Source organism: Chiloscyllium plagiosum, unplaced genomic scaffold (assembly GCF_037043375.1).
Source record: "Chiloscyllium plagiosum isolate Xiang-an unplaced genomic scaffold, Cpla_swu_hap1 HiC_scaffold_2, whole genome shotgun sequence".
Taxonomy (NCBI): Eukaryota; Metazoa; Chordata; class Chondrichthyes; order Orectolobiformes; family Hemiscylliidae; genus Chiloscyllium; species Chiloscyllium plagiosum.
Window position 1 is genome coordinate 2,516,854 of NW_028270140.1, and position 17,967 is coordinate 2,534,820.

At 43.2% G+C, this 17,967-nt stretch overlaps 1 protein-coding gene across 1 annotated transcript in view; it reads left to right on the forward strand.

Annotated features, from left to right (window-relative positions):
* The window catches only part of LOC122558088 (fibrillin-2-like), a 339,601-nt gene that overhangs the window by 286,278 nt on the left and 35,356 nt on the right, over nt 1-17,967 (forward strand). Inside the window, exons 54-56 of the mRNA XM_087994253.1 lie at nt 2,064-2,186; nt 3,496-3,627; nt 5,744-5,869. Coding sequence (XP_087850379.1) covers nt 2,064-2,186; nt 3,496-3,627; nt 5,744-5,869 — 381 coding nt within the window. The remainder of the gene's footprint in view (nt 1-2,063; nt 2,187-3,495; nt 3,628-5,743; nt 5,870-17,967) is intronic.

Sequence of the window (17,967 nt, forward strand, 5' to 3'; positions counted from 1 at the left end):
AGAAAAGTTAAAAAGTCTTAAAATTGATAAATCTCCTGGCCCCGATGGGATAAACCCTAGAGTTCTGAGAGAGGTGGCTGAGGAAATAGCAGAGGCATTGGTTGAGATCTTTCAAGAGTCACTGGAGTCAGGAAAGGTCCCGGATGATTGGAAGATGGCTGTTGTAACCCCCTTGTTCAAGAAAGGATCAAGGCAAAAGATGGAAAATTATAGGCCAATCAGCTTAACCTCGGTTGTTGGTAAAATTCTAGAATCCATCATTAAGGATGAGGTTTCTAAATTCTTGGAAGAGCAGAGTCTGATTAGAACAAGTCAACATGGATTTAGTAAAGGGAGGTCATGCCTGACAAACCTGTTGGAATTTTTTGAAGAGGTAACAAGTAGGTTAGACCAGGGAAACCCAGTGGATGTGGTCTATCTAGACTTTCAAAAGGCCTTTGATAAGGTGCCACACGGGAGGCTGCTGAGCAAGGTGAGGGCCCATAGTGTTCGAGGTGAGCTGCTGGGATGGATTGAGGATTGGCTGTCTAACAGAAGGCAGAGAGTTGGGATAAAAGGTTCTTTTTCAGAATGGCAGCCGGTGACGAGCGGTGTCCCGCAGGGTTCGGTGCTGGGGCCACAGCTGTTCGCATTATATATTAACGATTTGGATGAGGGAACCGGGGGCATTCTCGCGAAGTTTGCCGATGATACGAAGTTAGGTGGACAGGCAGGTAGTACTGAGGAAGTGGGGAGGCTGCAGAAGGATCTTGACAGGTTGGGAGAGTGGTCCAGGAAATGGCTGATGGAATTTAACGTGAGCAAGTGCGAGGTCTTGCACTTTGGCAAAAAGAATAAAAGCATAGACTACTTTCTAAATGGTGAGAAAATTAATAAAGCCAAAGCACAAAGGGATCTGGGAGTGCTAGTCCAGGATTCTCTAAAGGTAAACATGCAGGTTGAGTCCGTGATTAAGAAAGCGAATGCAATGTTGTCTCTTATCTCAAGAGGGTTGGAATATAAAAGCAGAGATGTACTACTAAGACTTTATAAAGCTCTGGTTAGGCCCCATTTGGAGTACTGTGTCCAGTTTTGGTCCCCACACCTCAGGAAGGACATACTGGCACTGGAACGTGTCCAGCGGAGATTCACACGGATGATCCCTGGAATGACAGGTCTAACATATGAGGAACGGCTGAGGATACTGGGATTGTATTCGTTGGAGTTTAGAAGATTAAGGGGAGACTTAATAGAGACGTACAAAATAATACATGGCTTGGAAAAGGTGGATGCTAGGAAATTGTTTCAGTTAAACGAGGAGACTAGGACCCGTGGACACAGCCTTAGAATTAGAGGGGGTCATTTCAGAACAGAAATGCGGAGGCATTTCTTCAGCCAGAGAGTGGTGGGCCTGTGGAATTCATTGCCACGGAGTGCAGTGGAAGCCGGGACGCTAAATGTCTTCAAGGCCGAGATTGATAGATTCTTGTTGTCTCGAGGAATTAAGGGCTACGGGGAGAACGCTGGTAAGTGGAGCTGAAATGCGCATCAGCCATGATTGAATGGCAGAGTGGACTTGATGGGCCGAATGGCCTTACTTCCACTCCTATGTCTTATGGTCTTATGGTCTTATGGTCTTATCCCCATTCTATGATCTGTGCAAGACTCCAGAGACCCCTCTACAGGAATGTAATAAGAGGCATGAAGACTGAGATAGAGGCCCACACATGCTCTAAGATGCAATCAATTCTTCTCCTGTCATTTTGTTTAAAGAGGATATCATTCAGTTTAAGAAAAAAAATCCACATGACTGTTGGTTACACTCTATTAGAGTAAGAGAGATTTCAAATTGTTGAATAAATCATAACTTGTCTCCCTGCAGAATGCAAAAAGGGAAATGCAGTTTCATGATGACCATTGATTATTTGTTGTTTCTGTAAAGTTACTTTTTGACGTACTTTTGAGAAACTTTTGAATTATCATCTGAATAGGTGTTAATTCTGTAAAGTATAGACTGTGACGGGGCAGTTGACAAAAAACCCTAATTGATAACGTGCTTTTTCTTTCTCTCTTTTTTAATTCAGACATAAATGAATGTGCCCAGAACCCACTGCTGTGTGCTTTCCGATGCATTAACACCTTTGGTTCCTATGAATGTACATGCCCTGCCGGTTACACTTTGAGGGAAGATGGGAAGATGTGCAGAGGTGAGGACAGTCAGTAGGAGCAGAAAACCAACTCTCACTGTTTACATGTTGAAAAAGACAAGATTCAGACAAGATATGACCACCAGGCTGATGGAATTGGATCAAGATACAAACCACAGTCTTGTTTATTGAAGCAGTTTATCCCATATTTATTTATTTTAACCATGTAAGGAAGATCATGGTTGTTAAGAGAAAGAGAGAGAGAGAGAGAGAGAGAGAGCAGTGTTAAGGAATAAGACCTGATGTATCAGGATTGACTGTCTATCTTTGCTGCCATCTTTATTTCTGAGGACTATGGACATCCACTGTATTGGTCCACACTTACAGGGAAAGTTCCAGAGTGGTTTGCCATTGCCTTCTGCAGAATGGCTTTACAGGAAACTGTCCTGCTCTGACTGCCTGGTGTCAGGCATTGGGTGTGTTTACATGCTGACAATCATCCTGTTTGGTCAAACTATGAATGTACCCTGAAGTCATTAAGTTCTGGCACATAGATGCAAACCCTGAGCTTCTGGTCTCTGTAACGTCTTACCCACTCTATCATAACACCCCCTTAAAAAAGGCTTGTATATTATGGCAGAAGGATTAGCAAGTTTATTTTTTTTGGAAAAGAAAGTTGAATTGAAGTTTGCAATATTATACAGGGCATTGACAGAGATGTTTCTGGCAAAAATCTCCTCACTGTGGTTAATAATCATGTACCACAAGGCAGAAGTTATAAATCAGTAAAGAAGCAAAAGTGCAAGTCTTTCTCACCAAAATAACTGAAAAAAAATTAAGAGATGGCCATTGAAATGTACAGTGTAAATGTGTTTAAAATTTAATTACATGCATTTCAGTAAATAAAAGTGACTAAGACATAGAGCGAAAAAGTAAGTTATGATGAACTGATATATCAGAAATGACTGGCTTACTAAGCCTAATAACAATTTCCTATTCCTGAAAGTGTCTACTTGCCTTTATGTTTTGGCCTAGCATTCCTAATGAATATTAACCTAACCTAGTTCTCGTTATTTCCTTAAATCATGGTGGTTTCCAACCTTTCACTTTATCAACACTTCAACAGCTCCTATGAGATTGCAATCTTAATAACTTGTGGCCCAAGAGAAACCAAACAACATTGTCACACTGTGTTATCTCTGTCTTTCTGTTTTTAACTTTGAATATCATTTGCCGGTTGCAGTACCAGACAATAAAAACAGTGCCTAATACCGTGTGATTCTGTTTTCCACCTTATTTTCTGTGTTTTAATCAAGTTTTATTTTAAAACCTATTTATTTTGCTTTGTGTTGACCATGTTCCATCACAGACCTCGATGAATGTACTCAGGAACTCCAAGACTGTGAATCGCGAGGCATGATGTGCAAAAACCTGATTGGTACCTTTATGTGTATCTGCCCACCTGGAATGGTACGCAGACCCGATGGAGATGGTTGTATGGGTAAGATTTTTTGACTGACTGCGAAAGGCATGAAATTTGGGTGAAATGATGTCATTCGGCGAATCCATAGTGAAATTTTCTGAAGACAGACCCTAAGGAAATAGGCAACTAGTAGCCCTGTGATAGAAACAGTTCTACTAAACAGACAAATATTCAGCTCATTGAATTCTCAAAAATATGCCAGCTTTCAGGGACGGAAAATAAAAGCTTTAATTTCACTTCTCTGATCTGTGCATTTCCTGTGGCCATACTAAAGGAGGAAAGAAATCTCTTCCACAAATAACAATGAGCATTTAAATAATGTACAGATGGCACAGGAGTGACACTAACATGTGTTCCACGTCATGATCCGATGATTTCACTGAAACGTTACAGAAGAGAAAGGCCACCCATAGGATCTGAGCTCTCGTCAGACTGAAGCAACTTTGTTTAAAAAAGAGAAGTATTGGTTTTCTCCATCCTTCACTCCAGCACAGCCACACAGCAGTCACTGAAGCCAATTGGCTGATGCTCCTTAAAAGAAAGCAGAGCTGGAATTTGTCCTGGCTGGAGGAGCGTTGTGCGGCCATGTGCACGTTTCTTTGTTGACTTGGAGCCAGTGATGATCTTGGACATGAGGCCCATTCTGAGTTGGTTCATGTGTTCAAAATATTTCTGCAGAGAAATATAGCCAGATTCATCTAAAATTAGGCCGTGTGTTTGTGAAAAGTGCACCTGCCTTATTTTAGAGCCGACCAGAATAGGGAGAGGGATGGAATAGAAGAAAATGTGGCATGATTATCTTCAGATAAACATCTAATGAAGTTAAGTAGTTATTATAACTTCTGAGCAGCCAGCAATGTTACATGTATTACCTGTTTTAAGCTGGTGTCAGGCATTTGGATCAGAACACGACATTTTATAACATTCAAGGCAATGGGCCTAGTTCAGCAAAGTGGGACCAGTGTAGATAGTAGTGGATTTAACAGTATAGACTTGAAGGATCAAAGGACCTCTGTACTATATGATTCTGGGATTCTACGGTGTTCTGTCAAATTGGTCACATACCTGACCCACGCTCTGGCACCGATTTGGCCCATGGGTCATGGAATAGTGCAGTCCTCATCCTGCATGCCTGTTTTCAGGCACATTGACCCTGATTTTAACTCTTCTAGCCTTGTGGCAACCAGTACAGGGGTAGATTCAGTGTAGACCCTTATCTCTCCTCATCCCTCTGTCTTCCCACTATGTCCTGATTACAATCACGGTCTTGCACCAGAGAATGACGTTTCATTAGAAAGGAAATGGGGAACTTTTTTTGAAAAAAAGTATTTAGACAGCAAAAGTGGATCTGCAGTGTGTGCTGGTCAGTGGCGAAGTCCTCTCCATTGAGCCAAATCTGCTGGGAGCCAGGAGAACAAAAGTCAGTAAGTTTGGCTGCCCCAGACCAGGTCTCTCTCATTCCTTTGGAAAACTTCTTTCCCTCTCCTTAAATGAGGGCTTGGGTCCATTCCTATCTGTAAGATCAAACAACAGAGGGCCTAAAGAGACTTTAAAATTGATCACCAGGGGACCTGTCCATAAAGATCAGCAGATGTACCACATCTCTGAACTCCACAAATTCTCCATCTATTTCAGGGTTTATACACTCTATATCCCTCCCACTTTAAAAATGGGTCAGTGCATCTGTCACATTTCAAATGTTGTCAGCCAATAGTTCACTGTGTTTATTTGCCTCAAATTCTTCTAACGTATACAAACTTGACATTAGTGGTTGAAATCACACCATGCATTTTTAGTATCATAAATACTGATATATTTGTGTGGAATTCTTTTCTCTGTTATCTCAGTGCTGTTTTTAGCCTCTATGTTTTGAATATGTTACTGATTTTGCTACTGACAAAATAAATAACAGATGGGAATTTGATTAACATTTGCAAAACCAGTTTAATAATTCTGCACAATATGATTCTGCCCAGCTTGTAGCCTCCAAATTGTTACAAATATGGAGAAGCTGAGTATCGATGCCAAAAATAACTTATGCCAACATATTTTGTAGAGAAAATGAAAGAATCAAAATAGTTTGGTTCTATATTTGATATTTTTTCAAACAATACCTGAATCTTTCCAATTTTAGATAACAATGAATGCTGGAGTAAGCCAGGCATCTGTGAAAATGGGCGCTGTATAAACATTGTAGGCAGCTACAGATGTGACTGTGGTGAAGGTTTCCGAGCAACTCCCTCGGGCACTGAGTGCATTGGTAAGTCCAATTTACATGGACGTTTCAGTGTAGATTAATCCACATGTCACATTTTAAGAGGGACAAGTCCCATCAAAATTACCAATCAAATTGAGATTCTGATATTATAAATCAAAATTTCTTCATAATTAATTGTGTTATGTCAAAGAGTACAGTATCAGTGAATGATGGAATATTGGCAAGTAAAATAAAAAGTGTTGAACATATCACATCAACAAGGGAAACAACAGTTGGCTATAGCAAAAAAGATGCTATGCCGATCTAAAAAGGATTTATTCACTGCCATTGGAACCAATGCTCAAGATGGACTTGACTACTGACAATCAAGTGGCCACTTAAATACAGTGTATTCTTTTCTACAGAGTGTAGGGTAAACTTGAGGCGCATTCAGTCACAAACTGATGGTCCCTGTTCCTGCTGTGTCTTTGTTATGAACCTTGTCTGATGTGAGCACTGGGCAAAGTGAAACAATTAGCAAAGACACAGACAGGTCCAAATGAAGAGGGGCAAGGTAGGATGACAGCCTAGAGTACGGCAGGAGTTAGAAAAGTGGGCAGTGAGATCTCAATGATAAAGTCGAAAGAGAAGTTGACACAGACTGCAGGCCAATAATACAATAACTTGAGCTGAAAGAGGTTTGTAGGACATTTGTGTATGATGAGAGCAACAAAAATATTAGAAAGTAAAGGAACAATATTTAAGAAAAGGAATGAGGAAGAGAATTTGTAAACTTATTTTGAAGACCAAAGTATGCAACAAACATATCAACAATAACATACATTTATGTAGTGTCTTTATAGATTACACTAAGGTGTTGTAGAGTCATGGTCATGGAGTCGTAGGGTCATACAGCATGAATACAGACCCTTCGGCACAACTAGTTCATGCTGATCACGTTCCCAAACTAAACTAGTCCCACCTGCCTGCGTTTGACCCATATCCCTCCAAACCTTTCCTATTCATGTACTTATCCAAATGTCTTTTAAATGTTGTAACTGTACCCACATCCAGACTTCCTCAGGCAGCTCTTTCACACATGAACTACTCTCTGTTTAAAAGGGTTGCCCCTCATGTCTTTTTAAGCTTTCTCCTCTCACCTTTAAAATATGCCCCCTAGTTTTGAACTCCCCTAACCTAGGGGAAAGACACTTGCTATTCACCTTATCTATGCCCCTCATGATTTTTATAAAACTCTATGAGGTCACCCCTCAATCTCCTACACTCCAGTGAAAAAAGTCCCAGACAGTTTTTAAAACTCAAACTCTCCATTTCCAGCAACATCATGATAAATCTTTTCTGAACCCTCTTCAATTTAGGAACTGCACACATTACTCCAGAAGAGTAATTCCTGAAGAAGGGCTAATGCCCGAAACATCGATTCTCCTGTTCCCTAGATGCTGCCTGACCTGCTGCGCTTTTCCAGCAACACATTTCCATCTCTGATCTCCAGCATCTGCAGACCTCACTTTACTCCAGAAGAGGCCTCACCAACATCTTGTATAATCTCAAGATGGTGTCCAAGCTCTGAGCAATGAAGGCAAGCGTACTAAGTGCCTTCCTAACCACTCTGTCTACCTGTGACACAAATTTCAAAGAATTATGTACCTGAATCCCTAGATCTCTGTTTGACAACACTATCCAGGGATCTAACATTAAGTGTATAAGCCCTGCCCTTGTTTCTCTTACCAAAATGCAATTCTCCACTGTGCTACCAATTTTGGAGAGGTAAGAATTGATTAGGGATAGTCAGCATGAGGGTTTTGTGTGAGGGAAATTGTGTCTTACAAACTTGATTGAGTTTTTTGAGGAAGTAACCAAAAAGATTGTTGAGGGCAGAGCAGTAGACATTGTTACTTAGATTTGTTACTGAGTTACTTAGACACATAACCAAAAGTGTGGTTAAAGAGGCAGGTTTTAGGGATCATCTTACCAAAGTAGGAAGATGTAGAGTGACTGCTGAAGGAAATATAAAGTCTAAGACCATTAGCTAAAGTCAAGCCTGCCAATGGTGGAGAGATTAAAATTGGGACCATGCAAGAGGCCAGAATTGGAAAAGCCCAGAGCAGGTTCTATAGATAAGGAGAGGGATTTGTGGACTGACTTGCACGAGAGTTTTAAAATAATCATGTTGCAAGAATAGGAACCCATATAGTTGGTGAACAATGGGGACAGTTGAATGAAAGTACACATGTTCACATATGGGAACTGAGTTTTGGATGAATTTAAGTTTAGGGTGGGTTCAAGATGAAGTAGCAGTCAAGAGACTGCTGGGATAGCCAGGTCAGAGGTTAAGAAATGCATTTCATTGCTGCAAGCAAACTTATTTGGGGCAAAAACAGGTGATGTTACGACAGTTGAGATTAAACGATATAGGTGATGCAGCAGTTATGTGTTCACATGGCAACAAAAATAAACCAAAGAACTGCAGATGCTGGAAATCTGAAACAAAATCAGAAATTGCTGGAGAAGCTCAGTGGGTCTGGCAGCATCTATGGAGAGAGAACATTTCATTTCCAGTGACCCTCCTTCAAAAGGAACTAGGTTTGCGACTGTACCCGAGTGTAAAATCACAGAATGGGAAAGGAGGAGCATTTTGCTGGAGATTTGAAATAAAATTTGCTGGTGTAAGGATGGCTAAGCAAATCAACAGTTGCATAGTTGTCATAGGGAGACGGTCAGTGAGGGGATATGCATGATGTCACTGAGCAAAAGTATTCAATGTCGATGATTTAGGTCTGATGAACAGAAATGGGTATGGTGAGGTGAAAAGAATAGTTATGAATGAGGTGAGAGATTTTTTGTATGAAGACAGAAGAGCAATGTATTTACAACAGAGAGTACAAGGGAAATTGAGAATGGAATGTAGATAATTTAGGATGAGGAGCCAATCAATGAAAATTGCTGAGGGAAGGAAAAGAGAGGGGTATTTTATGGGGAAACTCAAATCGGTGTCGAGAGAGAAGACCATGAGTAATAATGAAGGAAAAAGGAAGAATGTAAGATGCTCAGAGGAGGGACAAGTGTCAGAGGAACAAGAGACATAAAGATGTGACTGCTGGTAAGGCCACAGTATCACAAAGTGAGATGATAAAGAGCAAGACTAAGTGAGCACAGTGGCAAAAAGGCAAATGAGCAGTTCCAGGTCATGTCTTTCAACAGGGTAGTGATAGTTAGCACAATATGGTCATTGAGGAAACCCCGAGATGGCTATCCAGAGCTGCCACAGGGGCAGGAGGAGGGAAACTGAGGAGCTGAAGATTTGTGATAAAGATCAGGTTGGGCTAGGTCAGTAGGATTGTACAATAATTGAGGCAAGAGATGAAAGGTTAAAATCCTGACAGAAAGGAGAGAGATGTATTAGGCTTGCATCTGAGGCAGAAGTTAAAATACATGAGTGAGTGGTACAAAGTGAATTCATTGTCATGGCGGAGATTAGGTGATGCAACTTAAATGGAATCATAGTTTCTTTTTACCAATGAGAAGTTTTAATCTTTCAAAAGCTAGCTGCACTTTTCCATAATAGTTATGTTTCTGTTAGAAGCTGCAATTTAGCTGTAATTGCATTCCCTTGTCAAAGTGCCAAAATGGCTGGGTTCCTCAATTCCATTTCCCTGGGATTAAGACCAATCCTCTGAAGGTAAACAGCACAAAGGGGTACTTTGTAATTGATGGCAGAACAGAGCTCTCTGTCAAATAAGGGTAATGTTTGTCTGGGAAGCTCACCTCTCCCACACAGAGGTCAATAGTAATAAGAATACACCAGATGAAAATGAGAAATGCCTAATTTGTAATTTTCCTGATTATTCTTTGTCTTTCTTCACGTTCTCCTTATCTCCCACTCAGCATACACACCAACCCCCCACTTCCCTTGGACTAGGGATCATTTTCCTGACTCTATAACAGCACAGAAAAATTTCCTTCCTCCTCACGAGCTGTCATTTTCAACCATTTGTTACCAATTAAAGGAGCTGACAGATCAGTGAGATGTGTCACCTGAAGGTTTGTGCTGAACTGCCACTCAGATTCGGTACACATTACTAAATATATAGAACCTAGAATATATAAAAGCACAGCACAGAACAGGCCCTTTGGCCCACAATGTTGTGCTGAGTACTAATCCTAATGTAAAATATAGTAACTTAACCTATGCATCCCTCAACTCACTGCTGTCCATGTGCATGTCCAGCAGTCACTTAAATGTCCCCAATGACTCTGCTTCTTCCACCACTACTGGCAACGCATTCCCTGCATTCACAACTCTCTGCATAAAGAACCTTCCTCTGACGTCTCCTTTATACTTTCCTCCTAATATCTTAAAACTATGACCCCTCATGTCAGTCAATCCTGCCCTGGGGAAAAGTCTCTGGCTATTGACTCTATCCATGCCTCTCATTACCTTGTACACCTCGATCAGGGCACCTCTCTTCCTCCTTCTCTCCAGAGAGAAAAGTCCGAGCTTAGTCAATCTCTCTTTATGAGACAAGCCCTCCAGTCCAGGCAGCATCCTGGTAAACCTTCTTTGCACCCTCTCCAAAGCCTCTGTATCTTTCCTATAGTAGGACGACCAGAACTGGACACAATATTCCAAGTGTGGTCTCACCAGGGACTTGTAGAGCTGTAGCAAAACCTCGCAGCTCTTTTTTAAACTCTTTTCCCCTGTTAATGAAAGCCAAAACACCATATGCTTTCTTAACAACCTGATCCACTTGGGTGCCAACTTTGAGGGATCTATGAACTTGAACACCAAGATCCCTCTGTTCCTCCACACTGCCAAGAATCCTGTCTTTAATCCCATATTCAGCATTCAAGTTCAACCTTCCAAAATGCATCACTTCGCATTTATCCAGGTTGAACTCCATCTGCCATTTCTCAGCCCAGCTCTGCATCCTGTCTATGTCGCGCTGCAGCCTGCATTAGCCCTCTATACTATCGATGACATCTCTAACCTTTGTGTCATCTGCAGATTTACTAACCCACCCCTCAATCTCCTCATCCAAGTCATTTATAAAAACTACAAAGAGCAGAGGCCCAAGATCAGAGCCCTGCGGGTCCCCACTCAACACTGACCTCCAGGCAGAATACTTTCCATCTACAACCACTCTCTGCCTTCTGTCAGCCAGCCAATTCGGAATCCAGATAGCCAAGTCTCCCTGTATCCCATACCCCCTGACATTATGAATGAGCCAACCATGGGGAACCTTATCAAATGCCTTGCTGAAGTCCATATACACCACATCCACTGCTCGACCTTTGTTGACCTGTCTCGTCACCTCCTCAAAGAACTCAATAAGATTTGTGAGGCATGACCTGCCCCTCACAAAGCCATGCTGACTGCCTTTAATCCCGCTATGCTTTTCTAGATACTCATAAATCCTGTCCCTCAGAATTCTTTCCAAAACCTTGCTGACCACAGACATAAGACTGACTGGTCTGTAATTGCCAGGGATTTCCTATTACCCTTCTCCGAAAAGTGGAACAACATTCACCTCCTTCCAATCCTCCTCCCGTGGAGAGTGAGGAGGCAAAGATCTTCGCTAGCGGCTTAGCAACCTCCTTTCCCGCTTTCCGGAGCAGCCTGGGATAAATCTGGTCTGGTCCTGGGGTCTTATCAATCTTAATGTTTGCCAAAATTTCCATCACATCAACTTCATCAATCTTGATCTGGTCAAGCCTGTATCCCAGCTACCCAAAGTCCTCATTCACAACAAGGTCCCTTTTTCTTAGTGAAAACCTTAGAAGATCTCATCTTTTTAAACACTTCTTGGCAGCCCTTGTTTCTCTCTGCCCTCTCACCCTGCCGCTCTGTTCAAAAAAATGTTGTTTTTTGCTCGCCTTCCCAGCAGTCCTCTGCTCCTTCCTCGCACCTCTCGGTAAATGGAGGCCCCGATGCCTGAGGTAAGTACTTTAGACTGTTATGCTCACCTTCCCAGCAGTCCTCTGCTCCTTCCTCGCACCTCTCGGTAAATGGAGGCCCCGATGCCTGAGGTAAGTACTTTAGACTGTTATGCTCACCTTCCCAGCAGTCCTCTGCTCCTTCCTCGCACCTCTCGGTAAATGGAGGCCCCGATGCCTGAGGTAAGGACTTTAGACTGTTATGCTCACCTTCCCAGCAGTCCTCTGCTCCTTCCTCGCACCTCTCGGTAAATGGAGGCCCCGATGCCTGAGGTAAGCACTTTAGACTGTTATGCTCACCTTCCCAGCAGTCCTCTGCTCCTTCCTCGCAGCTCTCGGTAAATGGAGGCCCCGATGCCTGAGGTAAGCACTTTAGACTGTTATGCTCACCTTCACAGCAGTCCTCTGCTCCTTCCTCGCACCTCTCGGTAAATGGAGGCCCCGATGCCTGAGGTAAGTACTTTAGACTGTTATGCTCACCTTCCCAGCAGTCCTCTGCTCCTTCCTCGCACCTCTCGGTAAATGGAGGCCCCGATGCCTGAGGTAAGTACTTTAGACTGTTATGCTCACCTTCACAGCAGTCCTCTGCTCCTTCCTCGCACCTCTCGGTAAATGGAGGCCCCGATGCCTGAGGTAAGGACTTTAGACTGTTATGCTCACCTTCCCAGCAGTCCTCTGCTCCTTCCTCGCACCTCTCGGTAAATGGAGGCCCCGATGCCTGAGGTAAGCACTTTAGACTGTTATGCTCACCTTCCCAGCAGTCCTCTGCTCCTTCCTCGCACCTCTCGGTAAATGGAGGCCCCGATGCCTGAGGTAAGCACTTTAGACTGTTATGCTCACCTTCACAGCAGTCCTCTGCTCCTTCCTCGCACCTCTCGGTAAATGGAGGCCCCGATGCCTGAGGTAAGTACTTTAGACTGTTATGCTCACCTTCCCAGCAGTCCTCTGCTCCTCCATTTGAATGCAAAGATTGTGCAAAGGAGCGAAGGAGGATGAGAAGGGTGAAGCAGTCAGAGTTGACCAATCAAAAGCTGTGCACCAAATTCACCAGGGACAATTTTCCAAGCTTGTGGGGTAATCCGGTACATATATCTGATGCTTTATATGGCTCTCTGCAGTCTTTCTTACTGGAAAAAGCCCTTATTTTCACTTACTGCAGAATTTCATGTTACCATCACTGTCAAGTCTATGATTCCAAACTTATTTTTAACCAAAGAGGTCAACTTTCTGAATTGAAGCTGAGAAAGTGAGGACTGCAGATGCTGGTGATCAGAGTCAAAAAGTGTAGTGCTGGTCAGGCAGCATCTGAGGAGCAGGAGAATCGATGTTTTGGGCAAAAGCTCTTCATCAGGAATGTGGAGGGGGCCAAGGGGGCTGAGAAATAAATGGGAGTGGTGTGAGGCTGGGGGTAAGGTAGCTGAGAAAGCGCTAGGTAGATGAAGGTGGGGGTGATGGTGATAGGCTGGAGAGGAGGGTGGAGCAGGTAGGTGGAAAGGAAGATGGACAGGTAGGACAGTTCAAGAGGGCGGTGCCGAGTTGGAATGTTGGATCAGGGATGAGGTGGTAGGAGGGGAAATGAGGAAACTAGTGAAATTGACATTGATCCTGTGTAGTTGGACGGTCCCGAGGCAGAAGATGAGGCATTCTTCCTCCAGGCGTCTAGAATTTAGTGGTGGAGGAGGCCCAGGACTTGCATATCCTTGGCTGAGTGGGAGGAGGAGTTGAAGTGATCAGCCATAGGGCAGTGGGGTTGTTTAGTGCGCGTGTCCCAGAAATCTTCTCTGAAACATTCGCAAGTAGGCGTCCTCCCTCCCAATGTAAAGGAGACCACATTGAGAGCAACAGACACAGTAGATGATGTGTGTGGAGGTAAAGGAAAATCTATGCCAGATGTGGAAGGATCCTTTGGGGGGACGAGGTGTGAGCAGCAGGAGAAGGTGCTGGGATTGGAGGTGGGTTGGTGGAGGGCATGGACCGAACAAGGGAGTCACAGAGGGAATGGTCTCTTCAAAATGCTGATAGGGGTAGGGAGGGAAATATATCCCAAATGGTGGGGTCTGTTTGTAGGTGGCAGAAGTGGCAGAGAATGATGTGATGTATCCAGAGGTTGGTAGGGCGGAATGTGAGGACAGGGGGGGGTTCTGTCCTTATTGCAATTGGAAGGTGGGGGTTCAAGGGCGGAGGTGCGGGAAGTGGAGGAGATGCAATGAAGGGCATTGTCGACCATGTGGGAGGAGAAATTGTGGTCTTTGAAGACGGAGGCCATCTGGAATGTTCTATGGTGGAATTGGTCCTTCTGGGAGCAGATACGGTAGAGGCAGAGGAATTGAGGGAAAGGGATAGCGGTTTTACAGGAGGCAGGGTAGGAGGAGCTGTAGTCCAGGTAGCTGTGGGAGTCGGTGATTTGTGGTAGATGTCCATGTTGAGTCGGATGCCCGAAATGGAGATGAAGATGTCCAAGAAGGGGAAGGAGGTGTCCAGGATGGGCCAGGCGAACTTGAGGTCAGGGTATAAGGTGTTCGTGAAGTTGATGAACTGTTCAACCTCCTCATGGGAGCACGAGGTGGAACTGATATAGTCATCGATGTAGCAGAGTACAAGGTGGGGAGTGGTGCTGGTGTAGCTGTGGAAGATGGATTGTTCTACATACCCGACAAAGAGACAGGCATAGCTGGGGTCCATGCGAGTGCCCATGGCTACCCCTTTGGTCTGGAGGAAGTGGGAGGATTCGAAGGAGAAATTGTTGAGAGTGAGGACCAGTTCAGCCAATTGAATGAGTCTGTTGGTGGAAGGGTACTAGTTGGGTTGGTGGGAGAGGATGAAACAGTGGGTTTGGAGGCCTTTGTCATGGCAGATGTGTATAGGGACTGGATGTCCATAGTGAAGATAAGGCATTTGGGGACAGGGTATCAAACGTCATGGAGGAGGTGGAGGGTGTGGGTAGTGTTTCGAATGTATGTGGGAAGATACATGTGGGACTCTCCTGCTCCTCAGATGCTGCCTGACTGGCTGTGCTTTTCCAGCACCACACTCTTCAACTCTGAATCTAAGTTGAGCAGCTCAATTTGAGCTGAATTTTCTTCTGGTCAGACAAGAAAGGACAAATCATGGAACAAAACCCAGTATTTTAACAAGCCTTTTAACAATGGGCTTGAAGGCAGGGCTGGTAAAATGTGACAGGAATGTATTAGGCCAATGCCTTCACCCTCATGTTTTAATTCCATTTCCCCAGCAAAGGAAAGGTTGGCAGATCCACCATGCACTGGAAGACCATTTGAACTATTTCACCACACAATATTTCCTGCCTCCACAAGCACTTTACCTGAAATGGAGCCAACCTCCTCGTGGGCTCACGAGATTATGTGAGCATTGTCCAATCTTCGAAGATAAACATTCCATTGTATCTTGCTGGAAATACAAGATTATAGTATTATGGCATGGGCAATAGAACACCTAAGATCTTGTTGAATAACAAAGCCAACAGTGTATCTCCTTAATCATGAAGAATTAAGGACAGAGGAAGATGTCAGAAGGGTAGGATGCAGTTTATTCAAATCAAGTCCAGAAAGAGAAATAAAGACAGGAGATGTAAGATTAACTTCAAAGAAAAATGTATAAACAGAATTGAGAAGATTTTTAAAATTTGGAAATTTGTAAAAATTGAAACAAAAAGCTGGCTGAATGGCTACCGTATAAGTACTGCCAACTGTTGTAAAAGCTATTTGGAGTATTATGCACTGCTTTGGCCCCCATATCTCAGGAAAGATGTACTGACCCTGGAGTGGATTCACAGGGGGTTCACGAGAATGGTCCCAGGAATGAAAAGCTTAACATATGATGAACATTTGAGGAGTCAGGGTCTATACTCGATGGATTTTAAAAGGATGAGGGGGGATCTAATAGAAACATGTAAAATATCAAATGGTCTGGACAGAGTGGATGTTTCCATTGTTAGGAGAGACTAGGATCCGAGGGCACAGCCTTGGAGTAAAGGAAAGACCTTTTAGAACAGAGATAGGGGAAACTTTTTCAGCCAGAGGAATGAATCTATGGAATTCATTGCCACAGAAGGCTGTGGAGGTCAGGTGATTCAGTATATTTAACACTGAGAAAGATATGTTTTTGATTGTCAAAGAGATCAAAGATTACATGAAAAAAGCTGGAAAATGAGGTTGAGAAACTTGATTGAATGGTGGAGCAGACTCGATGGGCTGAATGGCCTAATTTCTTCTGCTATGTCTTATTGTCTTATGGTTCTTTAATGTCCTTTTGGGAAGGAAAGTGCCATCCTTATTGGTCTAACCTACATGTGACTCCAGACCCTCAGACCATCAGCGTTGACCCTTAACTACTTTCTGAGCAATTAGAGATGGGCAAGAAATATTGGCCCAGCCAGCAACAACCACATAATATGCATGAGTTAAAAATAACCTCTAAAAACACTTTCACACACTGAGGAGTGCAATTGCACGATGTAAATTGTTCTCATTCTGGGTGTAAGAGGTTGATCAATATTGCTGGCATGTTATTTCAAAGGTACTTGCACTGTTAACCACCAGGTGTAACTCTGTGTGACAAAATTAATGGAAAATTAATATGAAATACATTAGATTACTTACAGTGTGGAAACAGGCCCTTCGGCCCAACAAGTCCACACTGACCCTCTGAAGAACAACCCACCCAGACCCATTCCCCTACATTTACCCCTTCACCTAACACTACGAACAATTTAGCATGGCCAATTCACCTAACCTGCACATTTTTGGACTATGGGGAGCACTCAGAGGAAACCCACGCAGACACAGGGAGAATGTGCAAACTCCACACAGACAGTTGCCCGAGGCGGGAATTGAACCCGGGTCTCTGGTGCTGTGAGGCAGCAGTGCTAACCACTGTGCCACCGTGCCACACAAAATAAATATAAGGAAATATAAGGAAGTTATTTTTTAAAATTGGGAAATGCTGCTTGTATAAATCAAATAGATTACATTAAACCAGCAAATTCTGAAGATACAAACCTCATAATAGTTCTGTTAATCACCTGAACTCTCTGACCAGTTTGTTTGTAACAATGGTATTCATCTTAACATATTGTAGATCTAGCCAATTGTAGCCCAGAAAAAGATTCCTGATGTTCAGGCCAGATCCTCCCTATGTTCTATTTTAGACCTCAGCAGTCACACATTCTCCTCCGGTGCTTGTTATGAAACTGTGGGGTGGAGCAGAGCCACACTCCGAAATGGAGTTCGGGCAGACAGGTCCCAGTTTATCATTGAGTCTCTCTGCCTCCTTGTTCCAGAATCGTAACGAGGAGGCACTGCCTTTCAACAAAAGACACTAATTGAGATGATGTATGACCTTTACCACAAATCCACATATGGAGAGTTATTCCATATCCCTTTATACATTTATCATAATGTCCAGGTTGAAAATTGCAATTAACACAATAATCACAAACCTTACAGGGGCCTAACCTAGATTTACACTAATCTTTGTGTGAAAATGCACTTCCCAATTTCACTTCAAAATTGTCCAGCTCTAAATCTAGTATTATGCATTCTTACTGAATTTATACACCAGAGAAATTAGTGGTCTGTATTTATCATATTCAATTAGTTTATGATTTTAAACTAATACTGGTGTAAAGAGGCCATACTGGACCTGGTGTTGGGGAATGAGCCCAGCCAGGTAGTTGAAGTTTCATAGAACACAGAACATTACAGCGCAGTACAGGCCTTCAGGCCTCAATGTTGCACTGATTTGTGAAACCAATCTGAAGTCCATCTATTCAACACTATTCCATTTTCATCCATATGTTTATCGAATGACCATTTAAATGCCCTTAAAGTTGGTGAGTCTACTCTGTTGCAGGCAGGGCGTTCCACGCCCCTACTACTCCCTGAGCAAACAAACCACCTCAGACATCTGTCCTATATCTATCATCCCTCAATTTAAAGCTATGTCCCCTCATGCTAGCCATCACCATCCAAGGAAAAAGGCTCTCACTGTCCAGCCTACCTAACCCTCTGATTATCTTATATGTTCCAATTAAGTCACCTCTAAATCTTCTTCTCTCTAATGAAAACAGCCACAAGTCCATCAGCCCTTCCTCATAAGATCTTCCCATGAAACCAGATAACATCCTAGTAAATCACCTCTGAACCCTTTTCAAAGCTTCCACATCCTTCCGATAATGGGTGATCCAA